We start from the raw sequence: 23,997 nt of genomic DNA on the forward strand, positions 1-23,997 counted from the left end.
GGGGGGTCGTCTTATACGCCCAGTCGCCTTATACACCGGAAAATACGGTACTTCCCATGCAGTCGAGCAGGACTTCATTCAGTCCTGGCAGCTGCAGGGGAGGCTGGGATGCACTGGGTGTCCCAAATATATCCCATATATATCCCATGTTCAGCATATCCTATAGCTCAGCCATATTTTGCCTGAAGAGAATGGCGTTCAGCCAAGTTGGAATGCTTATTGCAGGAGAAACATCACATCACCTGTCCGTTTCTGCAATATCCGCTCTGCATGATCCCAAACTTTGAAACATGGTAAAAAAAATCTGACCTTGGCCCGCTTTACTACCCTGGTACATGGACATTTACCATGACTGTTCCTACAGGAAATTACCTGACATTACTCTAATATAGTTATCTAGAATTTACCTGTGGGTAGGGGAACTCCAGGCTTTGTCTTTCACCTTTCAGCAATCATCAGTGTCAGTGTCTCTGTGACTAAGTAATCACTAAAAGGGAAAAATAAACAAAAGAGCAGATGCATGGGGGAAGATAGGTGTTAGGAGTTTCTTTTGAGGCTTCTCTTGCACAGACTTGCACTAGCCACTGAAATAGAAAATGATCCAAATCCAAAAGTTAAGACCTCCCAGGTATAGTTTAAGCAAATCTTCCTTGGAGGGCAACAGTTTTATATACATGGAAGCTTCAGTAGCAATATATACGTATATTTGGCCCACCTCTCTTTTTTTAGCCATCATAAGAAATGCAAAATACAGTAAAACACCAGTTATCCGGGACTCAAGATAACCAGCACCCGACAGGTCCACTTTCTTGATTGCTTCTGCAGCCCTGGTGGAGTTGTGGCGTGTGTTCTGCATCCACGAACATATACTACGGCACTACTAGGGCTGCCGAACAATCAGGAGAGCAGAGCTGTCAAGAGAGCAGAGCAGAGCTCCGCTGATTTCTCAACTCCATTATTAGTTGAGAAACCCTCAACTCAAGCGACATAAGGGTTTCTCTTTTCTCAGCCGTTCAGCACTAGAGGTGAACGGGGACAAGTCTCCCGATTCAAGTCTAGTGCTGAATGGCTGAGAAACCTCAGTTAACCAGAAAAAACACTTATCCAGAATCGGCCATTCCCCGTGGGTGCTGGATAACCAAGGTTCCTACTGTACCCAGTACAATAGGTATGGGGGAAGCCTATAAAGTGTCCTCTCATCTCACATCACAGTGCTAGTACTTGGACAGCCAATGCAATAGTGTCCCTTTCATTGACTGGCCAAGTAACCAATTACAGTGTTCTCCCCAGCCCCTTTTAGCTGGGCCCACCACCCGGCTGTTTTTATGTGGCTACTGAAGAGTTGGGTCACAATACAAGGGATACCACCCGCCTACAATTTCTTCCCACCCGGCTCCAAAAAAATCCTGGGTTGAGCACTGCAATTATCAAGTACTAGCAGCCAACAGTGTCATGTGAGAGAGAGCGAGCGAGTGCTTACAACAGCCTCAAATATTGTATGATAGATAGGACAGCAAATGTAGTGGCACGGATCAAAGTTTTGCTTTGATGTTGTTTAGTAAATTTATATATATTTCTGCATTCTATAAGTTCTGCAAGGTCTGCTTTTTTTATTGGAACAAGTGACGTTATCTTTTATTCGATCTATTGTAGCAGTTCGTGGAATTTTATTGCCGTCTGCGTGTAAACAGATAGAAGTGGACTTTGGCCTACCATGCAGGTCTTGTTTTACAGCATCTTACCCCGAAAAGCACAAAATTGCTGCATTATAAAATGTTTGGCTTGCCAGCAAAAAAATGTTTGGTGTCGTGACACTGTATTGGGAATTTCCAATTTTTTTACTAAAGAAATGTAAAATTAAAGGCTGTGCACCACAACATGCTTATTGACACAACTTTTGGAACAAGCCTTTCTGCAGGAATAATCCCCTCCTAAACTGTTTCTTTAATGCATCACAACAAACATTGTTCTATGTGTAGCTCAGGTTTGTTTTGTAAATGCATTGCCGTTCACAAAAAATAACTCTGTAATGTATAACCTAGCTTGGTGCACTAATTTTTGGTGCTTGCACTCTATCTTTGCTACAGCACACTGTGTGTCTGTCTAATTCTGCAATGAGATGGTGTGAATGGCCAAAAAGATCCATGAATAACATAGGTAATGGCTTCAGGGCTGCCTGCAGTTTGCCTAATTGGGGTTCTGAGATCAGTCATATTATATCGCTCCGTTCCTGGAGTCTTCTCCCTCATTGGAGTGATCCTTGGTTCTGGTGTGGCCTCTTCCTCTGTTCTGAAGTTTACTACAGCCATGCATGACTTTATAGCTCAGCCCATACTGTTTACTGACTTTTGACTTTAGAGGCTAAAGTGGTGGCTATCTTCTGCATAGTCTGTAGCTAATGTGCTACAGTCTTAGCAGCTTTTGAGTCATCAACAATTTAGACTAGCGTTTATTCACCTTTTTAAAACAGGGGAACCCTTGAAATAACTTGTAGGTCTTCAGGGAACCCCTTCTTTAAGTACTACGAAGGGTGCTGGGAAGTTCCTGGCTTTGCCCAGAAAGAAAAGAGCCAGAGTTATGAAATTACATGTTTATTCAATATATTCCCCCCTGAGACTGATGCACTTGGTACAGCGTAGTTCCAGCTTTTCTGGACTATTCAAATAAAATGCCTTTGGTTTGGCCGCAAACTAGCTCTCAGCAGCATCTTTGATGTCGGAAATGTCCTCAAAACGTTGCCTCTTCAGGTGTTTCTTCAAATTCAGGAACAGATAATAGTCCGAAGGGGCCAGGTCAGGTGAGTAGGGGGAGATGGTGGACCAATTGGAAACCCAGGGTGTTCAATTTGGAAGCCACAACTTTGGACTTGTGCGCAGGTACATTGTCCTGCAAAAAAAGGATCCTTTTGGTCAACTTTCCATGGCGTTTCGTCCTAATTGCCTCCTTCAGCTGGTCCAGGAGGTTAGCATAATTCTGTCGAATACGGTGATACTAGAGCCCTGAGGAAGGTAGTCCACCAACAGAAAACCGCCTTTGTCCTAGAAAACGGACACCATGACTTTTTTGGCCGATTCCTGGGTTCAGAACTTCTTCGGCCGTGTCGCCATTCCTTTGACTGTTCCTTGGTTTCAGGATCATAGATGTGGAGCCAGATTTCATCCTCAGTCACTAACCTAGCCAAAAAGTCCTGTGCAGCTTCAAAATGGACCAAAACGGCTTTGGATGCTGTAATTTGTTCCTTTTTCTCATCACTGTTCAAACATTTCGGCAATCACTTCGCTGAAAGCTTTTGCACGTCTAGGATAGTGGTGATAACAAACCCGCTCCTGTGAGATGTCAAGTATTTGGGCTATCTTTTTAGCAGGTATTCGCCGGTCCTCAATAATCAGCTCATGGACAGCATTGCAGGTTGCCCGGTCCGTTGAGGTTGGGGGGCGTCCACTTCAGGGCTCATCTTCAAAGATGAAATGCCCATTCTTGAAACGAGATATCCAGGTTTTGACAGTGCTGTAGGAAGGAAACTTCTCCCCCAGTGTTTGTGACATCTCAGTGTGAATGTCCTTTGCTGACTTTCTCCGGAGAAACAAAAACTTCATGACGGTCCGTAACTCCAACGAAGTGAAACTTCATGTGCCTCTGCCATCACAGCTTCTCACTAACAGAAAACAGTTTTAAGAATCGCAAAGACCTGATATTTCCACAGTTACATACTAAGATATTAGGCTGTCATATGCCCCAACACTCATTTTTCTATTTCATCTGTAAGGAGTCAAAGCCAGGAACTTCTCAGCACCCCTTTGTATATCCACAGCTCATAGTATATTAGTGTAATGGTTGTTGGGAAGAATATCACCCTTACAGATAGCCAAAAATATTATTGGTGTCACTTAAACTGATCCAAGAGGCATAAATTTTTCGATGCTCAAGGAAACTCTTAGCAACCTCTGAAAGAACTATTGGGTTCTACAGAACCCTGGTTGAGAAGCACCAACTTAGACCCAATCTGATACTGATTTTCTGTAATTTTTTCTTTTTTAAATTTGCTAGATCTTTAAGAGTTGTATTGATCTACTCGCGCTGCCAAATTAATGGAGACGATCTGGGCTCTTATAGATGTGGTTTTCCACCACATTGACACTAATTAGCCTGTTGCTTCTACCAGGGTTCTTTCCACAACTCCTAAGTCCTCAAATAATTTTCAAGAATGTTTCATGTTGGCACAAGGTTTTTGAAAGCTTTCTTTATGAAGATTAAAAACATAATAATACATTGTTCAGTTTTTTTCCCCCCAGAATTTTTTTAAGTTGGGTAGGAAGAAGTTGTAGGCAGGTGGCAGCTCCTGTATGGTGACAGAAACAGCCGGGCGCTTTACAGAAAAGTTCAGGGTGGTGCACCCAGCTAAAAGGGCTGGGAAGAACACTATTGTTTATTCTGCAAGCCGTGTACCTGATTGGGGAAGCAGTGTGACCGCTATACCAGAAGAGTAATGTTTTTTTCTCTAAACATCCTACCAATAAGTGTTTGGAGTCTCTTTTTCAAGTATGTATTTGCTTTGCCCTTCACCTTGTCCTTGCTCTTTTTACTGGTTCAGGAAGGTAGCTCTGGAGTTTAGAAGGTTCGTTCTGTGCAATTCTGTCCAAATCTTTGCTTTGCTTACACACACCTGGTTTAATCATTATTACATTAAGACAGCCTATTTACTATGAATAGGCTTCCAACACTTTGCAATGAAAGTGCAATGAAATGTGTTTCCAAGAAACACATTTGACCCCCTTTATCTTTTATCAATTTTTTGTGTTGTCAGGCATAATTTACCACTCCAGGTGAAGCTTTTTCTTTTTGTTTGTTGAAAGGGTTATTATTATTATTATTACAGGATTTATATAGTGCCAACATATTACACTGTACATTAAATAGGGTTTGCAAATGACAGACAAATACAGACAGTGACACAGTAGGAGGCGATTAGAACCTATGTTATGTTTTTACTGCTTAATGTAAAACTATTCAAGCTTCAGTTCCCTGTGCATGACTTCTGGTGCCAGGCTTCCAGGGGGCATCTCTTTCCCCTGGGTGACCATCACCACTAAGTTCCATTGCATATTTGTTGATATTTTAGATAATAATCTCCAGAATGAGTACCAGGTTTCTTTTAAAGCTTAAAAAGTTAACAGCTGATCACATTGATAAAAAACACACATACAGGAACTGCTTGTCTTGAAAAAAGAGTTTTTAAATCTGTCTATTTTCTACTTTTTCTTTTTCTACTAAAGTTTAGTAATATAATACCCCAGATCCCAGTCTGTGATTGAAGCTGTGTCTTATATGATTGTGTATAAGATGTAGAGATGTCAGTCCATGATATAATACTGTTTTCCTTGTGTTGCAGTGGTGGACATACAGGGAAGCATGCTTGCTGAGCACCTTATACAAGATGTCTTGTAGTGAGACGAAGACCGCTCCTTTTGCCTACGAGTCTTCAGTTCACAGCGCTAATGTCCTCCTACGTTTAAACAGCCATCGTGAACATGGTCTGCTGTGTGACGTGACTCTTATAGTGGAAGATCAGAAGTTCCAGGCTCATCGCACTGTGCTTGCAGCTTCTAGTGAATATTTCCTGTCTCGTGTTGCACAGCCATACAATGAAGACTTTACTATTACTCTTCCTAAAGAGGTGAGAGGGAATGTTACTAATCCCAGTGTAATCCAAGGAATATTTTTCCGCCAGGTGTGGGGAAGCTGTAGCCAGGTGGTCAAAAGAAAGGCAGCAAAACCCACTTGTGTGAACTGAGCCGAGAGGCTGGTGTAGGCAGCAAATACCTAATATAATAAATAAATAAAAACAAAATACAAGTGAAGATCTGTGTTGAAGGTAAAGCAACTTTACAGTGGGAGAGGCATTGAGTGGAAACAAAATAAGATAAAGAGATTAAATATACATTTTAAATTCTCCTAGAAGAGCTGGGTGGCTTACCAGACTCCCACTGACAGCTCTGTCTACACAGAGCCAGGCCTGGGGCTGCCGATGACAGCCGGGTGGGTTTACCAGGTGGTTAACCCAGCTCAAATAGGCTGGAGAGAAGAATGTAATCGCATTTGTCCTGTATTACTACTAATGCAATGGTTATCCTGCAATGCTGATTTTACAGTTAGCAGGTCTGCTATCTATAATTCCATAGTACAGTTCCAAATGTTTAGTAATTTATTTTTTGTGCTTAAACAATATTCTGGTAAAATGTTTATTTTTTTACTTGGCAGGTAACTGTGAAAGGTTTTTTGCCTCTCCTTCAGTTTGCATATACCTCCAAACTTCTCGTCAACCGAGATAACTTATCAGAAATCAGAAAGTGTGCTAAGCTACTCGAAATCCATGACGTAGAAGAAACCTGTTTTGAATTCCTGAAGTTAAAATTCCAGGACAACAAAGCTGAGCAGGCAGATTACCCCAGAAAGAAATGCTGCAAATCCTTCTGCCCGAAGGCAGCTGGGCAACAGAGCGAGTCGGGAAGAGTGCCAGTGCATGAGGTAGAAGAACTGTGGAGAGGTGAATTTGCTCAAAACATAAAATGTCCAGCGGAGATCGAAAATATTTCCCCATCCCCCGAAAGCCCTAAGCAGCCATGTGAATCATTTTGCCTTGGTAGAGACAGTGCTTCCGGATTTTCCTCTCTTTGTCCGAAGTATAGAAAGTTTCAGAAAGCTTGTAAAAGTGGCCGGGTCCGATCTGTCAGTACGTGTTCTGTCAGCACGTGTTCTAGCAATCAAGATGCTCAGAGTCCATCTCCAGCACCATCGAGTGAAGCTTCTGAACCACCCAGTCAGCCAAACCCTCAGGTGGAGGAAAAACATGAAGCCAAGTCTGACATGGAAATAAATGAAGTACCTACACAGGACCCTGGCAATACTTATCAAAACCTTACCTGTGTTGATGACAAAGTAGTCATGACTGCCGCATACCCACCTTGTTTTCCTTTGGGACCTCAAGACTTCAGCTCAGTGCCTTTTAGTGCATATCAACCATACAGAAGCTTAAACTACCCAGACACCCCCAATGACTCCAGCACAGCAGGGTTGCCGGAAGGGAGCAACAGCCGTCAGAGCAACCTACAGGCAGCTCAAATTCAGACCTCAGAGCTGGTAGCAGAACCTCAACTTTGTGCTTCTGGAAAACCTCCCCTGATAAGGGAGCGCAGCAACGTGGAAAGAGAGGTTGCTGAACATCTTGCCAAAGGTTTCTGGCCTGATGTTTACCCTGCTGAATTTCCATGCCAACAAGAGTTGGAAATGGTGACCAGCAAGGAACCACAGGTGGAGAATAATGTGGATAAAAGAATTGAATGTCCTTGGCTTGGCATCTCCATATCCAATGAGACCCCTGAAAGAACTTTTACAACACTCAACCCAGTATCATGTCCCTTCATCAGCAATCTCTCCAATGATGCATGTGCCAACAGTCCACAGTTGAGCAGTGGGGATGGTGCTCAAAGTAATACCCAAGAGAAGTGTCCGTACGCTTGTTCTATCAACTTGGAGGAAGATTCGGATAGTGATAGCGAGGAAGATAGCATTGAGTCGTCATCTGCCAAAGAGCAGGAATGTGAGGTAAAATCTCCACTCTTTTCATTGTTTTAAATGATTCTTTGAATAGTGTCTGAAAACATTTTATTATAAATCTGCAATGGTGGGAGCTCCCAAAGTTTTCATGTTTTTGAGATTGTGCATTTTTTTCATGAAAATATGTAACGTGTACTAACAATGCAGAACATTTCTAAGTGACCTTACTTTCCTAAATGCTAGGATGCAATGACTTGAAAATCCAACACTTCAATCTCATGAGATAAAACCATTGATGCCACTGCAGTCAAGGGCTTACAGGTGTATTTTGAATTTGGTCTTATGAAGGCATTTGTCTGCCATTTAGTAAGCCTAAGGGTTTGTACACACTTCAGATAATTCTTTCCCAAAATGAACAATTAGTTTTTTCTTAGGCGAGAGTCTGACCTGTATACAGCTTTTTCATGGATCCGTCCTGACTGATCTGTCAATGAACGACTGCAATACAAGTCAGTGGAGAAGAGCACAGCGGGAGTTGCTTGCTCGTTCTCCTTCTCCCCTCTTCATAGAACAGAACAGCATTGTGTTTTGTTTGTTAGAAGAAGGTTATCCATTCAAATACGAGTCTATAGGAAAGCAAATTTCCATGGCATGTCAAGTGTAGTTGAAGATGAGGTTAGGTCCTCTGCCAGTGAATGCTGAGTGATCCTAAACCAATGCCATTCACTGACGCACAAGGCCCATTATCACATCACAGGAACAACTGAGATTTAGGGATTTTTAATAGGATTCAGTCTTCATGCTGCTTAATTTTCGTTTTATATGTTGATATTGGTACTAAATTTATAGGTAAATGAGGAAGTTATGTTTATATTGCTGGATCACCCAGGTTCACTGAAGAAAATGTATCTTCCCTAGCCTTGGAGAGCTTTAGTAAATCAGGCCCAATGTGACAAGAAAAAATCTCCCCAGTTGGGTTATAGAAGTTTTAAAGCTTTTATATAGATAGAATTGGGAAAGAGGAATGGGGTTAAAGAGATTTTTGTATTTTTTTATAGACTGTAGGATTCTTTCTTTATTATGAAATTCATATTTGTTCAATTAGAATTTTCATAAGAAAGTGAACTGTACACTACTGGAAAGTCCCCATCACAAAAAGCTAAATTATTTTTTGGTTATTTATCTTTTATTTAGTATTTTTTTCCATTGTCCATCTCTACCTGTTTCTTTCAACTGGATAAATTGGTTGGCAAGTCAATCCTTCAGCCTCCTGGAATATGTGAGTTGGGTATCCCAGTAGCCTGCAGAATTCATATCTCAAAAGAGGTTGCCTCCTTCTTCTGCCTAACATGGTATTAGGGCCACAGAGCAATTTTGGGTGACAGGTCTTCAGCTTACATGAATGTATGTTGGACTGTATCCCCCCGATGATGTGGTGCTCATTCTTATACATGTGCAGGGTGGTGAATGTGAGTTTTCTGAGGGCCAGAAGAGACATCAAAAAAGAGATTCATTATAAATCGTGGAACAGCGTTTAGGAAAAGGACTTTGCTTTTTCCACGGGGGTTGCAAGTGTCTGAAATGAGATAGAAAGTCTTCTTTATTCTTTTATCTATTTAAAAAAAAAAAAAAATAGAACACAATTTGTTTCACGCTATTTATCATTCCCATCCGAAAGTTTGTATTTACTGTTTCAACAAACATTGTTCCATCTTTCACTGTCGTTTTTTTCTTGACTTCTCTTGCAGAAGACACTGCCATTTAGTGCACAGAAGATTATTTCCCTTTCACGCTATGACTTCCAATCCTTAGTGAAAACGCACAGCCTCACAGCAGAGCAGTTGGACTGTATCCACGATATACGCCGACGAAGCAAGAACAGGATTGCTGCTCAGCGCTGCAGAAAGAGAAAACTGGACTGCATCCAGAACCTGGAGACTGAAATCATGAAGCTGGTAGGTTTGCAGCTAGATTATGTTATGTTTATCACATATGTGGATTTTAAACAGAATAGTTGTAAATCTTATATCCTAACTACAGAATAAGCAAATACAGCTATTCCTCAGTTACTGATGGCTCACGCTTACGACTGGCTCTCCAACGAGTATAGTGTATAGCAGCGCAGGATCTCATATTCATTCATCCTCCTTCCTGACTAGCTATCCTCCTGGGTCCGGGTGAGCAGACTAGTGATGAACCTGTCACTGATGCAGGGTACACGGACAGTGGGAAAAAAAAGCCTCCTTCTGGTCAGTGGAAAGATTGTCACCCTTACAGATGTGGGAGGAAGCCCACGCAAACAGAGACAACATGCAAACTCCATGGAGATAGTGCCCTTGCCAAGATTCAAACCTGGGACCCAGCACTACAAGGGCCAGAGTGCTAACCTCCCAGCCACCATGCCCACGAGTATCTATACTTGTCTTTCTGGCAAACTGAAGTCTGTGATGGTATAGTAAATGTGTTTTGTATTGCCCATAGCTACTTTCTGGGTTTCAGTTTTCATTATATAGTATAGGTTGGAACAACGAGCACACTATGTCTGAATGCTTTGGGCAGCACAGGTGTTTCTTCTCAACCCTAAAACATGACACCCAAAAAACAAGATGTGGAATGTTTTATCAAGTGTCTTTTAAGAGAGAAAGACGATACTTCTAATGCAATCATACTAAATTGGAAATATTTTTTCCGCCATCCAACTTCCTTGTCATATCATGTGACTGTCTTGCATGAGTAACGTGTCCTGTAGTACAGTACAGTTTCTGCCGATGACTCAGTGTCTGAAGACATTCCAGAGTGAGGAGTTGCATGGAAGCTGCATTTAAACGCTTACACGCTTCATAGTATGCAATTGTGAAAGTAAGAAAAAAATGTATAAAACAAGTGTCAGATAATTTTTTATTCTACATTCGCTATGTGGCATTCTTGAGGTCATGCAATGTTTTTTAGGTTTTTATTCATCAGTTTATTTTTCAATCCTAGCTTTATTTTTGACTAACAAATGTGTTTAAAGATGTAATATATTTTTGGCAGTATATGGCACATTATGGACTCCAGTGTGTCTGGCAGAAATGGTTTCTGCATTCATTCAGCCGTACAGGAAAACAAAACTGCGTCATGCTAGTGAAAGATATTGACATATATTTAGAATAATAATTCCAATTATCCTCCAGCAAATACAACTATAAACCTGCACAACATGACACAAGATTTACGTTGTGGTCTCTGTCCAGTAAAAGCTTTCAATATTATCCTAAGCAGAGGGTAAACTTACACAAAGTTTTTGAGGATCCAGAAGTCTGTGCCTTTGATGCATTGAGTTACCATCTATTGCAAACTAAATTGAGTGTCTGTTACACAATCTGACTTGGCAACTTAATAGTGTAGACCTGGATGCCCAACATATGCACCAAGGTCCTCTTTTCCCCCTTTTTGTTCAGACTCTAGCTGTACAGAGGGAGAACATTGAATTGTAAAGCAGCTGGGAGTTGTGTGCCAGTGTTCTCTAGCAGTCTCCTATAAATGGCACCTACCAGTAATATGTTTACAGTATCTGGCAACTTCCTGTAGTATGTCTGACATTGTTCTATAAAATTACATACAGATTCTCTAATCTAAAAATTACATACAGATTCTCCTCGCCTAATGAATGGGTTCTGTTCCTGAGACATGGTCATTAAACAATTTGGTTTGCAGATTTGACAGTCTGCAGACCGGGCATTGGAGGATTGCAGAGGACTGCCATGGAGGGAGGAAGATGGAGCCTGGAAGACTAAAGAGGAAACGCTGGGTTGCATAGTTAGGTTGAAAAAAGACATAGGTCCATCAAGTTCACCCAATAAAGGAAATAAACATATCCCAGTTATAAAACCCTAAAGTTTATCCAGAGGTAGGCAAAAGGAACCTGTGGTACAATTTTCTCCAACAAGGAAAAAAAATTTCTTCCTGATTCCATGAGGCAGTCGGAAGTTCCCTGGATCAGCAGTCTCTGTTATCTTTCCTTTAAAGCTTTAATACCCAGTTATGTTCTGTGCTTTTTTCTTTAATACCCAGTTTTCATCCAGCTTTTTTCTTAAAGCAATCTATAGAATTTGCTGTAACTACTTCCTGAGAGAGTCTATTCCACATTTTCACAGTGGAATATGGAAAATGGGTGGCTGTTCACCTTTTTTTTGTACAGTGTACTCATCAGGAGAACGAGTCGTAAGTGTGGTTGGTTGGTAAACGTTAATAAATAAGAATTTCTTGCATTACTATTTTTTGTAGCCTCGCTAGTGATCATTTCAAGAGACAACAACTGTTCGTCTGTATGCCACTTCAGATTTGTAAGGGTAAAAAAAATCCGTAGATTGAAAAGAATGGCTAAAATCAATAATGGATAAATGTTGCAACAGTACCAATACTGAATATTCATGGATACTTTCCATTACCAAGAGATCTTGTGTATCTTTTTAAGACATTAGGGATTCAGCTACTTGAAGTGTTATGTTTGGGTTTGCTAGTCTGCTGAATGTATATAACATTGCAGAGGCAGTTCAGGTATACCTGGAAAGCAGAGAGTTAACATTAAAGCGCATGGAGTTGCACATTGTACAGTACTTGTGTAAGTGAGCAGATGTGTTACATTGACTAAGGCCCTGTGTGTCAATGTTCAGAACAGATAACAATGCTGCGTGACACAGCATGACTGGCTTGCAGAACAGCAACAGGGAGGAAACTCTGAGAAAGCCTGGTTATCGGTTTTGTTTTATCCACCGCCTATTCCGAGTTCCAAACATGTGAACCTTGTTATCTGCCTTGCCTTCAGGTGTAGCTGTAATCCTTGAAGGTCCCCTAAGGAGCATACGCTTTCATTAATTTCACTTTGTTTTAGTGTGCTCTGGAAATTGTGAAATCAAGGTGATCTGATATCAAGCTATTGACCAGTGTTTCTCAACCTTTTTACATGGGGGAACAGCTTCTATAATTACTATATCCACAGATCACAGTATATTAGTGTGGTGGTCAGTAGGAAGAATGTATCTTACATTGCTGGTCATTGGGAATGATGTCACAGATAGCAAAAAAAATCATTGCTATCCATTAAACTGGCCCAAGATTCACAAATTTCACATTGCTCAAGGAACCCCTAGCAACCTGTGGAGGAATCCTGGTTGAGAAACACTGTACTGACCAGATCCTGGGATCTGCTATTCATTTCTCTGCATATCCTGCACCTATCGCATATTTGTGTCCTTAGTGTGATAGGAGCAGGTTCAGCCACAAAAGCTGTAGGTCATATTTCCATAGTACACAGGTTTTCAACAACTTCAGTAAAGCTGAAATAACATGCAGGTAGGATTTGGATGCAGGCTAGTACATTTCCATCCAGTAAAGGCTTCTTTTAAACTCTGGATTTTCAATTTCTGATATGGGAAAAGTATGTGGACTTGTTCTAGGTCATTAATTAAAAAAGATTTATAGACTTCAGATTAAAATAATAGTGATACAAATAGTTTTTTCTAAAGTTTCAACAATGATCCTTTACAACAAACCTTTGATTTTGTAAAATTGCACTGTAAGTAAGTACACAGGAACCTGCAGTCATTCACAGAGGATTTGAAATTCCCAAAATATATACAATTGGTGACCAGTGGTGGTGTGGTCATATTCTGCCCTCCTCCTGTCATCCCCACCGCCAGACCTGTGTATAGCCCAGTTACTGCATTGGACAGTGTTGTTTGCCAATTAGAGAATGGGAAAGAAAGATCTGGTCACCATTGGCATAATAGGGGGACTACACTCTGTACTGTGTAGGCTGTGTTCTAAAGAAGTTCAGACAGGTCCCCTGACGGTTCCCAGTGGTTGCTATCTTGCTACTCAGCCAGCCCAGCTTCTATGCTGGTTTTCAATGAACCAACTCTTGAACAGTTTGCAGCAGACAGCAGTAGGTGGTACTGAACCTCTCACCACCCCATTCATTTCCTATAGGCTGAAACACTGGGTCTGATTTGTTAAAGCTCTCCAAGGCTGGAGAGGATACACTTTCATCAGTGAAGCTGGGTGATCCAGCAAACCTGGAATAAACCTGGTCTAGGAGTGAAACCATTTGCTAACAAATAGCCAATTACTTTTAAGAAATCCATTCCAGGTTTGCTGGATTACCCCGCTTCACTGATGAAAGTGGATCCTCTCCAGCCTTGGAGAGCTTTAATAACTCGGGCTCATTATGTGTAGCATCTCAACCATGGGGAAAATGTGTAAACTAAGCCTTGATGTAATGTGCTGCATGGGTTGTAACCAATGCAATATAGATATATAGCAGAAAAAAACACACAGTATTGTTTTTCTTCACAATAAAGTGTTAATTGTTTACAGTTGCCACCAGATCATAAATATCTGATAATTACATTTAAACAAAATTGTATTGATGCAATGATATATTAAACATTTACAGAAGGATGTTTGTTTCCTCCAGAAGTTTGTGGTAGGTGCAACTATAATAGAAAATTGATGTATTTTTTTTCTTTTCCCCACAGCAAAATGAGAAGGAACATTTACTCAAGGAAAGGGACCAAATTTTATCCACGTTGGGAGAAACCAAACAAAACCTCACTGGACTGTGCCAGCAGGTGTGCCGGGAGGCTGCCCTGAGCCGTGATCAGATCCACGTCCTGGCAAAGTATTCCAGCACTGAGTGCCCGCTGTCCTTTTTGGTGCCAGAAAAGGGAAAGATGTTCCGTCAGTGCGAAGCCATATTGCAGGAGGTGGCTGGAGGTTTATTATTAAACACTGGAGAGGCTTCCAGGCGCCAGGCAGAGGAGGGTAACAGTGTTCTCCAACACACCACTCCCATGACAGTCAAACCACCCGCAAACGCTTCCCCAAGGCCGTCTGCCACGCCAAGGGGCATCGCTGATTTTTGTCAGCAGATGACTTCTAAATGCACTACTGATGAACAAAACTAACCCTGACCCAGAGAAGGACAGATGTTTATTTAAAACAAAGCAATATTTTATTTTTTTATCTTCTTTAACAGAAAAAAAAAAGATTTTTTTTTTCTTCAAAAATTCTAAATTTTAAAGGTAATATTTTAAATCCCCAAGCGTTAAATTCTAAGGAATGTCTTGGGACACGCTGTGTGTACAACAATTCTTGCCTTTGCTACACCATTTTGAAGATTCAACATGTTGCTGATCCTCCGCTGATCTCCCCCTGCCAATTTCTGCTACTTTTACTGCCTACATCTTATAGTAGAACTCCAGCCAAAATGTTAAAGTGGAATAGCATACAATATGACATCCATGGAAACGTTGTTGGAAAAGTAAAGGGAAATGTTCTGAACAGGGAAAAAAAAGTAAACCTTTATACACTATATGAAGAAACATCACATTTATAAAAGCTTGTTGGACATTCTTTTCCAAAAATCTTGGGCATTAAATTTGGATTCCACCCCATTGTGGCTACAACAGCATTCACCTATCTGGAAAGTCTTTCTATGGAATGTGTTTGTGCATCCATTCAACCAAAAGAGCTTTTGTTAGTCCAGGTACTTTGTAAATAATAGGTGAGAATAGTGTGAGCAGCTTATGGGAGGATACAGTAAACATCTGACATGTTAGATCCTCACTTCAGTGATTCTATTATCCTCCTCTTGTATTGAAATCAATATAGCACAGGGTGGAGACTGTGTGTGGAATATCAGACCATATTTCCTGGATATATTCAGTATATGACTCATGTACAGGGCTTACATTGGAAGTAGGGTTATTCATTTAAGGTACAGTCCACTCAGAGCTGATATTTAGGTTGTTGGTGACACTTTATGGGCTCCTATGCCTCTATGGAATTATGTGTCCATTCATTCCCAGGGCTGGGTTTCAGTCTGAAAAGATTGTGGTCTTTGTTATTCCGTGATCACTATATACCACATAAAACCAAAATATAATTTTTTGAGTGAACTAACCATTTAGTGGTCTTTTTAAGTGAGGGATATGGTCACCATTGACATAGAAGATTCAGCATGCATTAACTTGCTTACTGTCCAGATCAGCAATGTGTGTGCTGCAGTGATACGACTTTTTCTATATGTAATCCATGTTAAAGTTCACCTTTCACTACTGATAAGTATGCATCCTGTGTAGTAAATACTACAACTTTGTATACTTGTTATTGGTGACTCATTAGGCAGGGAAGCAATGATGACCGTTCCGGAGCATGCACTCTTAAATACAAATTGGGAATTCTGTCTTCTATATAATCATGTCCTGGCATGTCTTCTAATTACAGCACGAAGTGCAAGGGGGAGCCGTGTTTGTTCTTCAAAGTTGAGCATTGGGTCTTGGTATTACCTGGGTTTTAGGAGTTACCCTCTCCAGCAGCACAAAGTATAGTCAAGTTCTCCCTGGGGGCAACAGGTTCTTCTTCTTTTTATTATTTTTATTATAATAATAAACAGGATTGATATAGCGCCAACATATGCAGTGCTGTACATTAAATAGGGGTTGCAAAGGCAGGCAATAACCCTTGTGCATTTTAACTATGCTTTTTTAAACACGTCCCTATAAGTATTTGTATACTATGTGCATGTCAGCAATGGGTTAATTACATCCTTATGATGGGTAGATTGCAACCCTGAGATGCCCAGTTTCTAACTAATGATCCATTGTATTGATTGGAGTCTATACCCCCTGGTGGGCAGCCTGGGTATTGCTAACTCTTTACCCAGCCTCCTAACTGTTGCATTCTAGCAGATCTCAGGGTTAGGGGTAGCAGAAGGGAACAGGCAATACTGTGTGTGATTACATAGGGAGCTTAACAGGACTATGTGGTTTGGATAACAGGGATGGACTACTAACGGTCCTAATGCAAGGGAAGGGAAAACGTGCACAGAAGGGTGCCGCTCCCATCGCTCCCCCCCTCCCATCTGCATAGAGCAGAACGGTGCTGTATGTACAGCACTCGTTCATGCATAAAAGATCCTTTCCAATGACTATTATTGCACGTGTGTATGCGGCTTTACACTTTTCTGCTTTTACTTTCCAAATCAATCACCTGAAGCTAAGCAATGCATACCCAGCTGCTACTATCCCAACACCGCAGCCTGCCCCCTTCCTTCCATCCCAGTCACTGGGAATTATCAGCAGCATGGTGAGAAAACATTTTGTTCTATGAAATAAAACTTTGCTGCTTTTAATAAAAAAAAAAAAGCATCTCAGGCATCTCAATGTAGAATAAAGAAATCCTCACCCTCTTGGGTTTTCTACCACGGCTCTGTTAATATTATTTTCCTCCCTATTGCCTGTAACTCACTGATACAAAACAGTGTGCCACACTCCCCTCCCCTACAATGCACTGTTATTCTGGGGATACCTGTAGGAAATTGAAATATTTTGGTGCTTCCAATTAAATGCAAAAAAAAAAAGCAATATCCAGGACTAAGATGACGTCTTTATCCGCTCAGTTATACCTGCACTACGGTCATTTTAAAACATCTATGGTTTATATTCACCGTCTGTACAGGAGATGTCCTATAAACCCTTGCACTTCCCTTATGTTGTTGCACCCCTGTGAAATTTGACTTGCACTTCATCTACTTTCACTGATGCATATAAGCTTATATTATACAATACAGCAATAGCCAGAAATGTGTGTGGCAGTATTCAAATCCAGGAGCTGCTGTTTTATACAGTAATGGCTGCAGAATTCTGCATCAAACAATCTCTTCTGGCCATAAGCAAAGCAGCCTTGTGAGTGGTGCAGCACTTGCAATTAATTCTAAATGCAAATTATAATGTTTTTGCTTTAATTTCATCTGTCAGGGGGAATCTTCTTGGTTTGTTTAGCAGTTAGAAGCTTTTCTTGCTGACCTCCATCAAAAAGTAAAGCAAATCTCTTTAACCCTTTCAGGCACTTATTTTTGGAAATGGTTCTTTTCCTAGATGTAATAATGGTGTGGCAAACCTAGAAACAAAAGGGGAAAATTTAACTATAGTTCCATTTTAAAACTATCGTTATAAGTACTTAGGAACAGCTATGATTTTCTTTATACCCCCGGTATAATAGTTTTTTATTATACAGAAGTAAAACATTTACACAGCACCCCCACCTCACTCTCCCCCACTGATGTTTTTTAACTCTAAAGTGTATAAAAAAATCATATACTTCCCTTTATGTACTTTAAATGCTGCAAAGCACAATTTTTTTCTTTGCATGTCATGAATAGAGAAATACTAATTCTGAATATTAAATATCTAGCTCTGCCTATTTTATTGTGTAAATATAGTTTTAGCTGGACATGAGCATTCAGCTTTTCTAATGGCATTTTTTATTTAGATAACTAAAATCAAAATGAATTTTATTGCATGTTCAGTGTTCAAACCAGAATTTGTTTTGAGAGGGGTGGGGACAAATTGTTTGCTGGTGGCAGCCCCTATATTTTGACCCAACTCTTTAGTAACCACCCAAAAACAGCCAGGTGGTTACTGAAAAGTGCCGGGGGGGCAGCTAAAAGGGTCTGGGGAGAACACTGATGTTCAATGTGAGCATGATCCAATGTGCTTGTTTTAATATACCTCTTTGTTTGCTTCTAAACAAACAAAAAAAATGATAACAGAATATATAAAAAAATATATATATATGTATTGATTAAGGTTGAACATTATTTTTTTATAATAAAAGCAAAATCCCTGAAAACAAAACATTAAAAGAAAAAAATGTGTATGTATATAATAACATGTAAGAAAGACGAATTTAGGGAAAACTTCCTACCTCAAAACTGGATGTATGTCTCACCATACAGAAAATGTAACCCTGTCACTGTATATGATACATTTTGTCACTCGCCTTGGATTTCGGGGAACAATCTTTATGGATAACGGGAATAAAATTGATAAATGTAAAATTGAATGCAAAAATATATAAAAAAAATAGTTTGTCACATGATTTATTATTTTGTTAGATCATAGGCCTGAAAAAATAACAGGGAATGGAAAGGTATTATTATATATTATTGTGATAAATGTGATCCATGTGTCACTCCAGAGATGTTTTCATTAATCCCCAATTTAAAGAATCAGTCCACCCAAATGTGTTAGCTCGGTGTTAATGCTAGAAAGTCAATTGTATCCATCAAACCCCAAAAATATAAAATGTAATATATTGCAGCTTAGTAGCCTTTAGATGTGGCTGTGTTAGTTTTTCTGGGCTTGTTTTTGCTGCAAACACTTCCTGTCCCTAGGTGGCTACACTCATTCCTCCATTATATGGGGGGCAGCCCTGGTTGCCACCCATCCCTGACTACAAACATATCTATCTATGTTTCTCTCGCTTACATAAGGGGAGGAAGAAATGGTAAGATATAGAGGAAAGCCTAGAAAAAGAATAAGGTTGTGTTTTTTCTTCAGTTTACAATGACGCCATTTATGGCACAATCAGCTGGTATTTTTTGTATTTGCTATAAATGTCCCTAGCCTGAAAATAATGAATGCAGCCACCACATTTGAAGCCTGGCAAGCTGCAGTTTATCACATTGCTGGTTTTGGCTTTAGTTTTCTTTAGTTTTCTTTTAGTTTTACCATCTGAGAAGTCTGTGTCTTGAATGCCTTGTACCTATTGACTATAGCTTTTATAGGAGCAGTGGCAAACTTTACCAACACTTCATGTCTGTATGCATAGCATTAGTGGGATCAGTGGGTATCTTTTGGTTGGACTGAGTCTTCAGTTGTGCAGCTTATCAATCTAGGTACAGAAAAGTGAACTGTGGACTTTAAAGGGCTCCTGTTGCCACCTAAAATATCTCTGCTTCTTCTTCTAAAAATGAATATGTGGCTCCATGTGCTCCCCATTCAATTGCGCGCGCCGCCATCTTCTCCCTTCTTCTCTTCGGCATTCCCATCTTTGGCCATTATGATCAGCCATGCTGGGATGACATAATTACTGCACAGGTGTGTGGGAGTTTATTCAGACCTGGCACCCACAAGGGAAACTGAGATTGCTAGGTATCTCTGGCTATCGATGCCGAGCCGTTCATGCACAACTTTTTGACAGAGGGGAGTTTAGACCTCGCCTGTCTGTTTCTGCAAAAATGCTCAGTACACACAATCTTTCAAACTTTCCAACTACAAAGGATTGCATGATGCATGAACAAGTGCTGTACATTCAGCACCGCTCTGCTCTGTGGGGAGAACGACAGAGCGGCACCCCGCTGAGAGTATTCAATATGTACTGGAAAGTTTTTGTTTAGTTTTCAGCACTCTTTAAGAGACTCGGAAAAGCCACATAGGCTCCCCAACTCACCACCACTTTCTTCTTGCCTAGGTAACAGGAACCCTTTAAAACTCCTTACCAAATCGACTTGCCTATTAAACCAGAACAAAGAGCATCTATGACTTACAAAAGTGCCATTGCCCACAGCAGCCAATCAAATATCAGTCTTCTGCTGCTAGATAAGTTTAACATACTTTCTGATTGGCTGGAGTGGTTACTTCACTTTGCTTGTTGCTCTTTGCTTAGCTTTTGTTTCTTTAAATTCTCCTTTAAATGTCACAATTTTGTATGTATGTATTCAAAATTCTTCAGTCTTTGGCATGTGAAACTTAGGTTCACTCATTTACAATGACAGAAAAATTAGAGAATGAAATGCTTATACATACACTACCTCTTTTCCAGACAATTTCAGGGTGCAACATTTGTTTTTGTTTTTTCTGATGAAAGCATTATATGATTTTATTGACTTTATTTGTATAGTTCAAGGTAGGTGCTTGTTAAGCAGCCGATAATATGCAATTTTTGTTACTTAGTATGTATGCAGATTCAATATAATTGCAACATTTGGGAGATATATTTTTGTTCCTATTCTTTTTATGTTTGTATACATTTTGAATGCCTATTTACTGGACGTGATAGAGTAGTCAGTAGTAGAGGCAAATTAACTGGTCAGGTTCATCCATATTGGTAGATAACCTTTGATGATATAACCAAAACACTGGAAAACCCTTCACACCATACATCAAACTCGGTGTTAATGGTGATTTTTCATTAATTTAGCACCAGTCACTTACACTTTCAGTATACTAATGGATGCTTTGGTTGTCAGTTTAAGGGCCAGTAAATGTAGGACTTTGCTATGAGGTCAGCTCTTGATTCACTTCTCTAATAAAGCAGAACTTAACTAAAATCTTTTTTCTTCTCCTGGCTACATCACCTGATCTCGCACTGCGCTGTCGTGAGATCAGGAGACGTAGCCTGCTGTAAACGGGGAAAAAGGAAGAGGGGCAATCTTGCTGCGCATGCGTAAGATCGCCACTTTTTCTCAAAGTAGGAAAAAGCCCCTTTGAGCATGCACAGAAGGAGCAGTCAGAGCCTCCTGGAGTGTGCGACGTGAATATCTTAGGAGACTCTGTTCTCCCATTCTGTCTATACCACCATGGCAGTAAAGACAAAAGTGAAGGGGCTTTTTTTTTTTTTTAAACAAAAGGGTCTTCTACAAAAAAAAAATAATTTAGACTTTACATAAAAGAGTTGTCTACTCTTTATATGTACAATACAAATTTTTGTGATAGGTTCGCTGTAATCTGTGAAAGCATTATTGATCTTTAGTAGTTAAATCAAAAATATTCTGCAAATCGGAGCCCTAAATCATAGCACTTAAAAAAAGAAGAGTAGTAACCAAAACAAAGTTTTAATTTTTCTGTACAATCCTGACAGGTGCTCACAGAAAAAGGCCACCCAAAGGCCTGGCTTCTGGTAAAAAAAAAAAAAAAAAAAGATTTACACCATGCAGAGCCATAGTTAGCCATATCATTCACCTTCCATCTTATATTTATGGGTCTAAAACAATGGGCTGCACTTTACCTAAAAGTTCTCTTAAGTTATTTTTAGGCTACATACACACGTCAGATGATTCTCGACCGATAATCGCCTCAAGGCTGGTATCAGACAAAAATCTGGCGTGTGTACATCGCTCATCTACCGGATCCACAAATGATTGTAATGAAAGTGAAGGTGAGAGAGCTCAGTGTGGTGCCACTCCGTCACTCTCCACCTTCCCCTCTTCATAGAGCAGAACGGAGCGTGAAAGATCCATTCCAGCGACAATTATTAAACAAGTGTACCCAGCCTAAACTGCAAGTTTGGAAATTGTATTACTTCATAAATCTAGTCTGCTTTATTTACTGGCCCTTTCACATAACAGAGCTGTGGTAGCTTTACCTGGAACAATTCACCCAGTTCCCTGGCCTCTATGCGTCCTATAATGATAGTCAGAGTGACAATCCATTGTATTTCTTTGGGCACAAAGCAACTCCGAACTACCGTCTTACCTAGAGAATAATTTATGTTAATTGTTGATTTATGTACTGAAAATTATACGCTTGCCATAGCATTAAATTATGGCTATTTTCAGGGATAAAAGGTACACAATAGGCTTATGGTGTGACATATTTAATAATCCGTATGTTACTTTTTTTGTAATATTACTAACATACTTGTTGTATCTTATAGTATCCTGACAATGACATAGGGCTCGAGGTTACAACTTGATGGATCTGTTTGGTGGAATTGCAGACAGCCATGGGTATGGCAGATGGTAAAATGGGCACATTGCGTCTGAGATACCCAGGTACTTGGCTTTTGCCCACTTCCCCTGTTGCCATGAACTATTGACCCATTGGGTACTATTAGAGGAAACAAGCCAGATGATTTACCACCATCATGGAGCAATTATACAGCAATATTACAAAAAAAAGTATGTTTGCATTGCTCTTCAGCTGGAAGACCCATTTCCAGCAGTAGGCCAGTACATAGAGGTTTAAGACCTTTGTTATGCAACAAATTAACCCAACAGCAATTCCATTGAATGAATCCACATTGATGTACCTTGCTTTCATCCTAACAAAGACCAAGCCTTGTAATCTGCTTTATAGTACATATCTAAGCTATTTTTAATACCCATTTGTAATGTATTGTGTGGTTTTAATAATTCTGTTTTTTGATAATCAAACGACACAGCAGGATAAAGCAATGTCATGTCATTTTAATACTTATGTGAAGACAATAAAGTTTCAGTATTGTAACCAAATATTGGTAAAAGTGCCTTTGTCTTTGTTACAAATATGCAGAGGCAGATACAATGCCTGCACATCACAATAGATTGTTGTGTTGTTGTATTGTGTTGCTTCATATGAGTCGGGCAGCATTTACCATTTGTTGTCCTAAAGCAAGCACCCAACAAAAGCAGCTGTTTGCCTTGTGCCCTGTTTACACCAAAGCAGTGTGTTAATGAAAATTGTATAGTGTGTGTAAATCTGGCATGTTGCACATCTCTCTTCACAGTGAAAAAGAAATTGAGATAAAAAATGTAATAAAATTATAATTAAAAACAAATTTCTATGCACACGCATATTCCATGTGTTGTGAACGAGCACATATTCTTGATCGAGACATAATCCTGCCCCTGTACAAAGCATTGATCAGACCACATCTGGAATATGCAGTCCAAATTTGGGCAGCAATTCACAAAAAGGATATTGTGAAATTGTGTGTGCAGAGAAGGGCAACTAAACTAATAAAAGGAATGGAGGAGCTCAGCTATGAGGAGAGATTAGCTGAACTGAATCTATTCTCCCTTGAGAAGAGATGTATAAGGGAGGATATGATCACCCTGTATAAATATATAAATGGTCCGTATAGAGAACTCTTTTCCCCATTATTCACTTTGAGATCATTACAATGAACAATAGGGCACTCTTTGCGTCTGGAGGAAAAGAAGTTTACCCCTCCTAGCATTCTAATTCTGTCTGTATTTCCATGCAAAAAGCTATTTTTTATTTTTTTTTTGCATGGAAATTTTTTTTACATTGTAAGCCTATAATTCTTAGTCATAACTCCTCGAAATATGTCCAGAATTTATTAAATGGACGCCAACAGAACAAGGTAAGTGTTTTTTTATTGTTTTTAGCAACCCCGAGTGTGACTCGGGATTACCGCTTTTTGCAGGGTAAATCCATCTCGAGTCACACTCGGGAATACCACTAGGGGGGTAACTCTCCAGATAAGGAAGGGATTCTTCACTGTAAGGTCTGTTGAAATGTGGAACCGGCTCCCTCAGGAAGTAGTTTCAGCAACTACTATAGATTGCTTTGCTGGATGATTTTCAGAAGATAGAGTATTAAAGTTCTAAAGTAAAGATGACAGACTGTTGATCCAGGGAACATCCATGTTGATCATGGAATCAGGAAGGATTTTTTCCCCTGTTGGAGCAATTTGTACCAGGGTTTTTTTTGCCTTCCTCTGGTCTAGCTTCATCATAACAAACAAGTTGACTTGATTACACCTGTAGATGTCTGGAAGTTAGAGGTCTTTGTACTGTACTATAAGTAATTGGTAATACGTGTGATCAGTGAAAACTCATAGCACATAGCAGGAAATAACAGAAATTGAATTGTTTTATCACAGTATTTTAAT

At 40.0% G+C, this 23,997-nt stretch overlaps 1 protein-coding gene across 2 annotated transcripts in view; it reads left to right on the forward strand.

Annotated features, from left to right (window-relative positions):
- Positions 1-22,612, forward strand: part of BACH1 (BTB domain and CNC homolog 1) — a 45,474-nt gene extending 22,862 nt beyond the window's left edge. For both annotated transcript variants that reach the window (XM_072398086.1, XM_072398090.1), the window contains exons 2-5: positions 5,390-5,674; positions 6,259-7,602; positions 9,303-9,509; positions 14,073-22,612. In XM_072398086.1, the coding sequence (XP_072254187.1) occupies positions 5,390-5,674; positions 6,259-7,602; positions 9,303-9,509; positions 14,073-14,501 (2,265 nt within the window). In that variant the 3' untranslated portion in view covers positions 14,502-22,612. The remainder of the gene's footprint in view (positions 1-5,389; positions 5,675-6,258; positions 7,603-9,302; positions 9,510-14,072) is intronic.
- Positions 22,613-23,997: the final 1,385 nt, after the last annotated feature.

Source organism: Pyxicephalus adspersus, chromosome 1 (assembly GCF_032062135.1).
Source record: "Pyxicephalus adspersus chromosome 1, UCB_Pads_2.0, whole genome shotgun sequence".
NCBI lineage: Eukaryota > Metazoa > Chordata > Amphibia > Anura > Pyxicephalidae > Pyxicephalus > Pyxicephalus adspersus.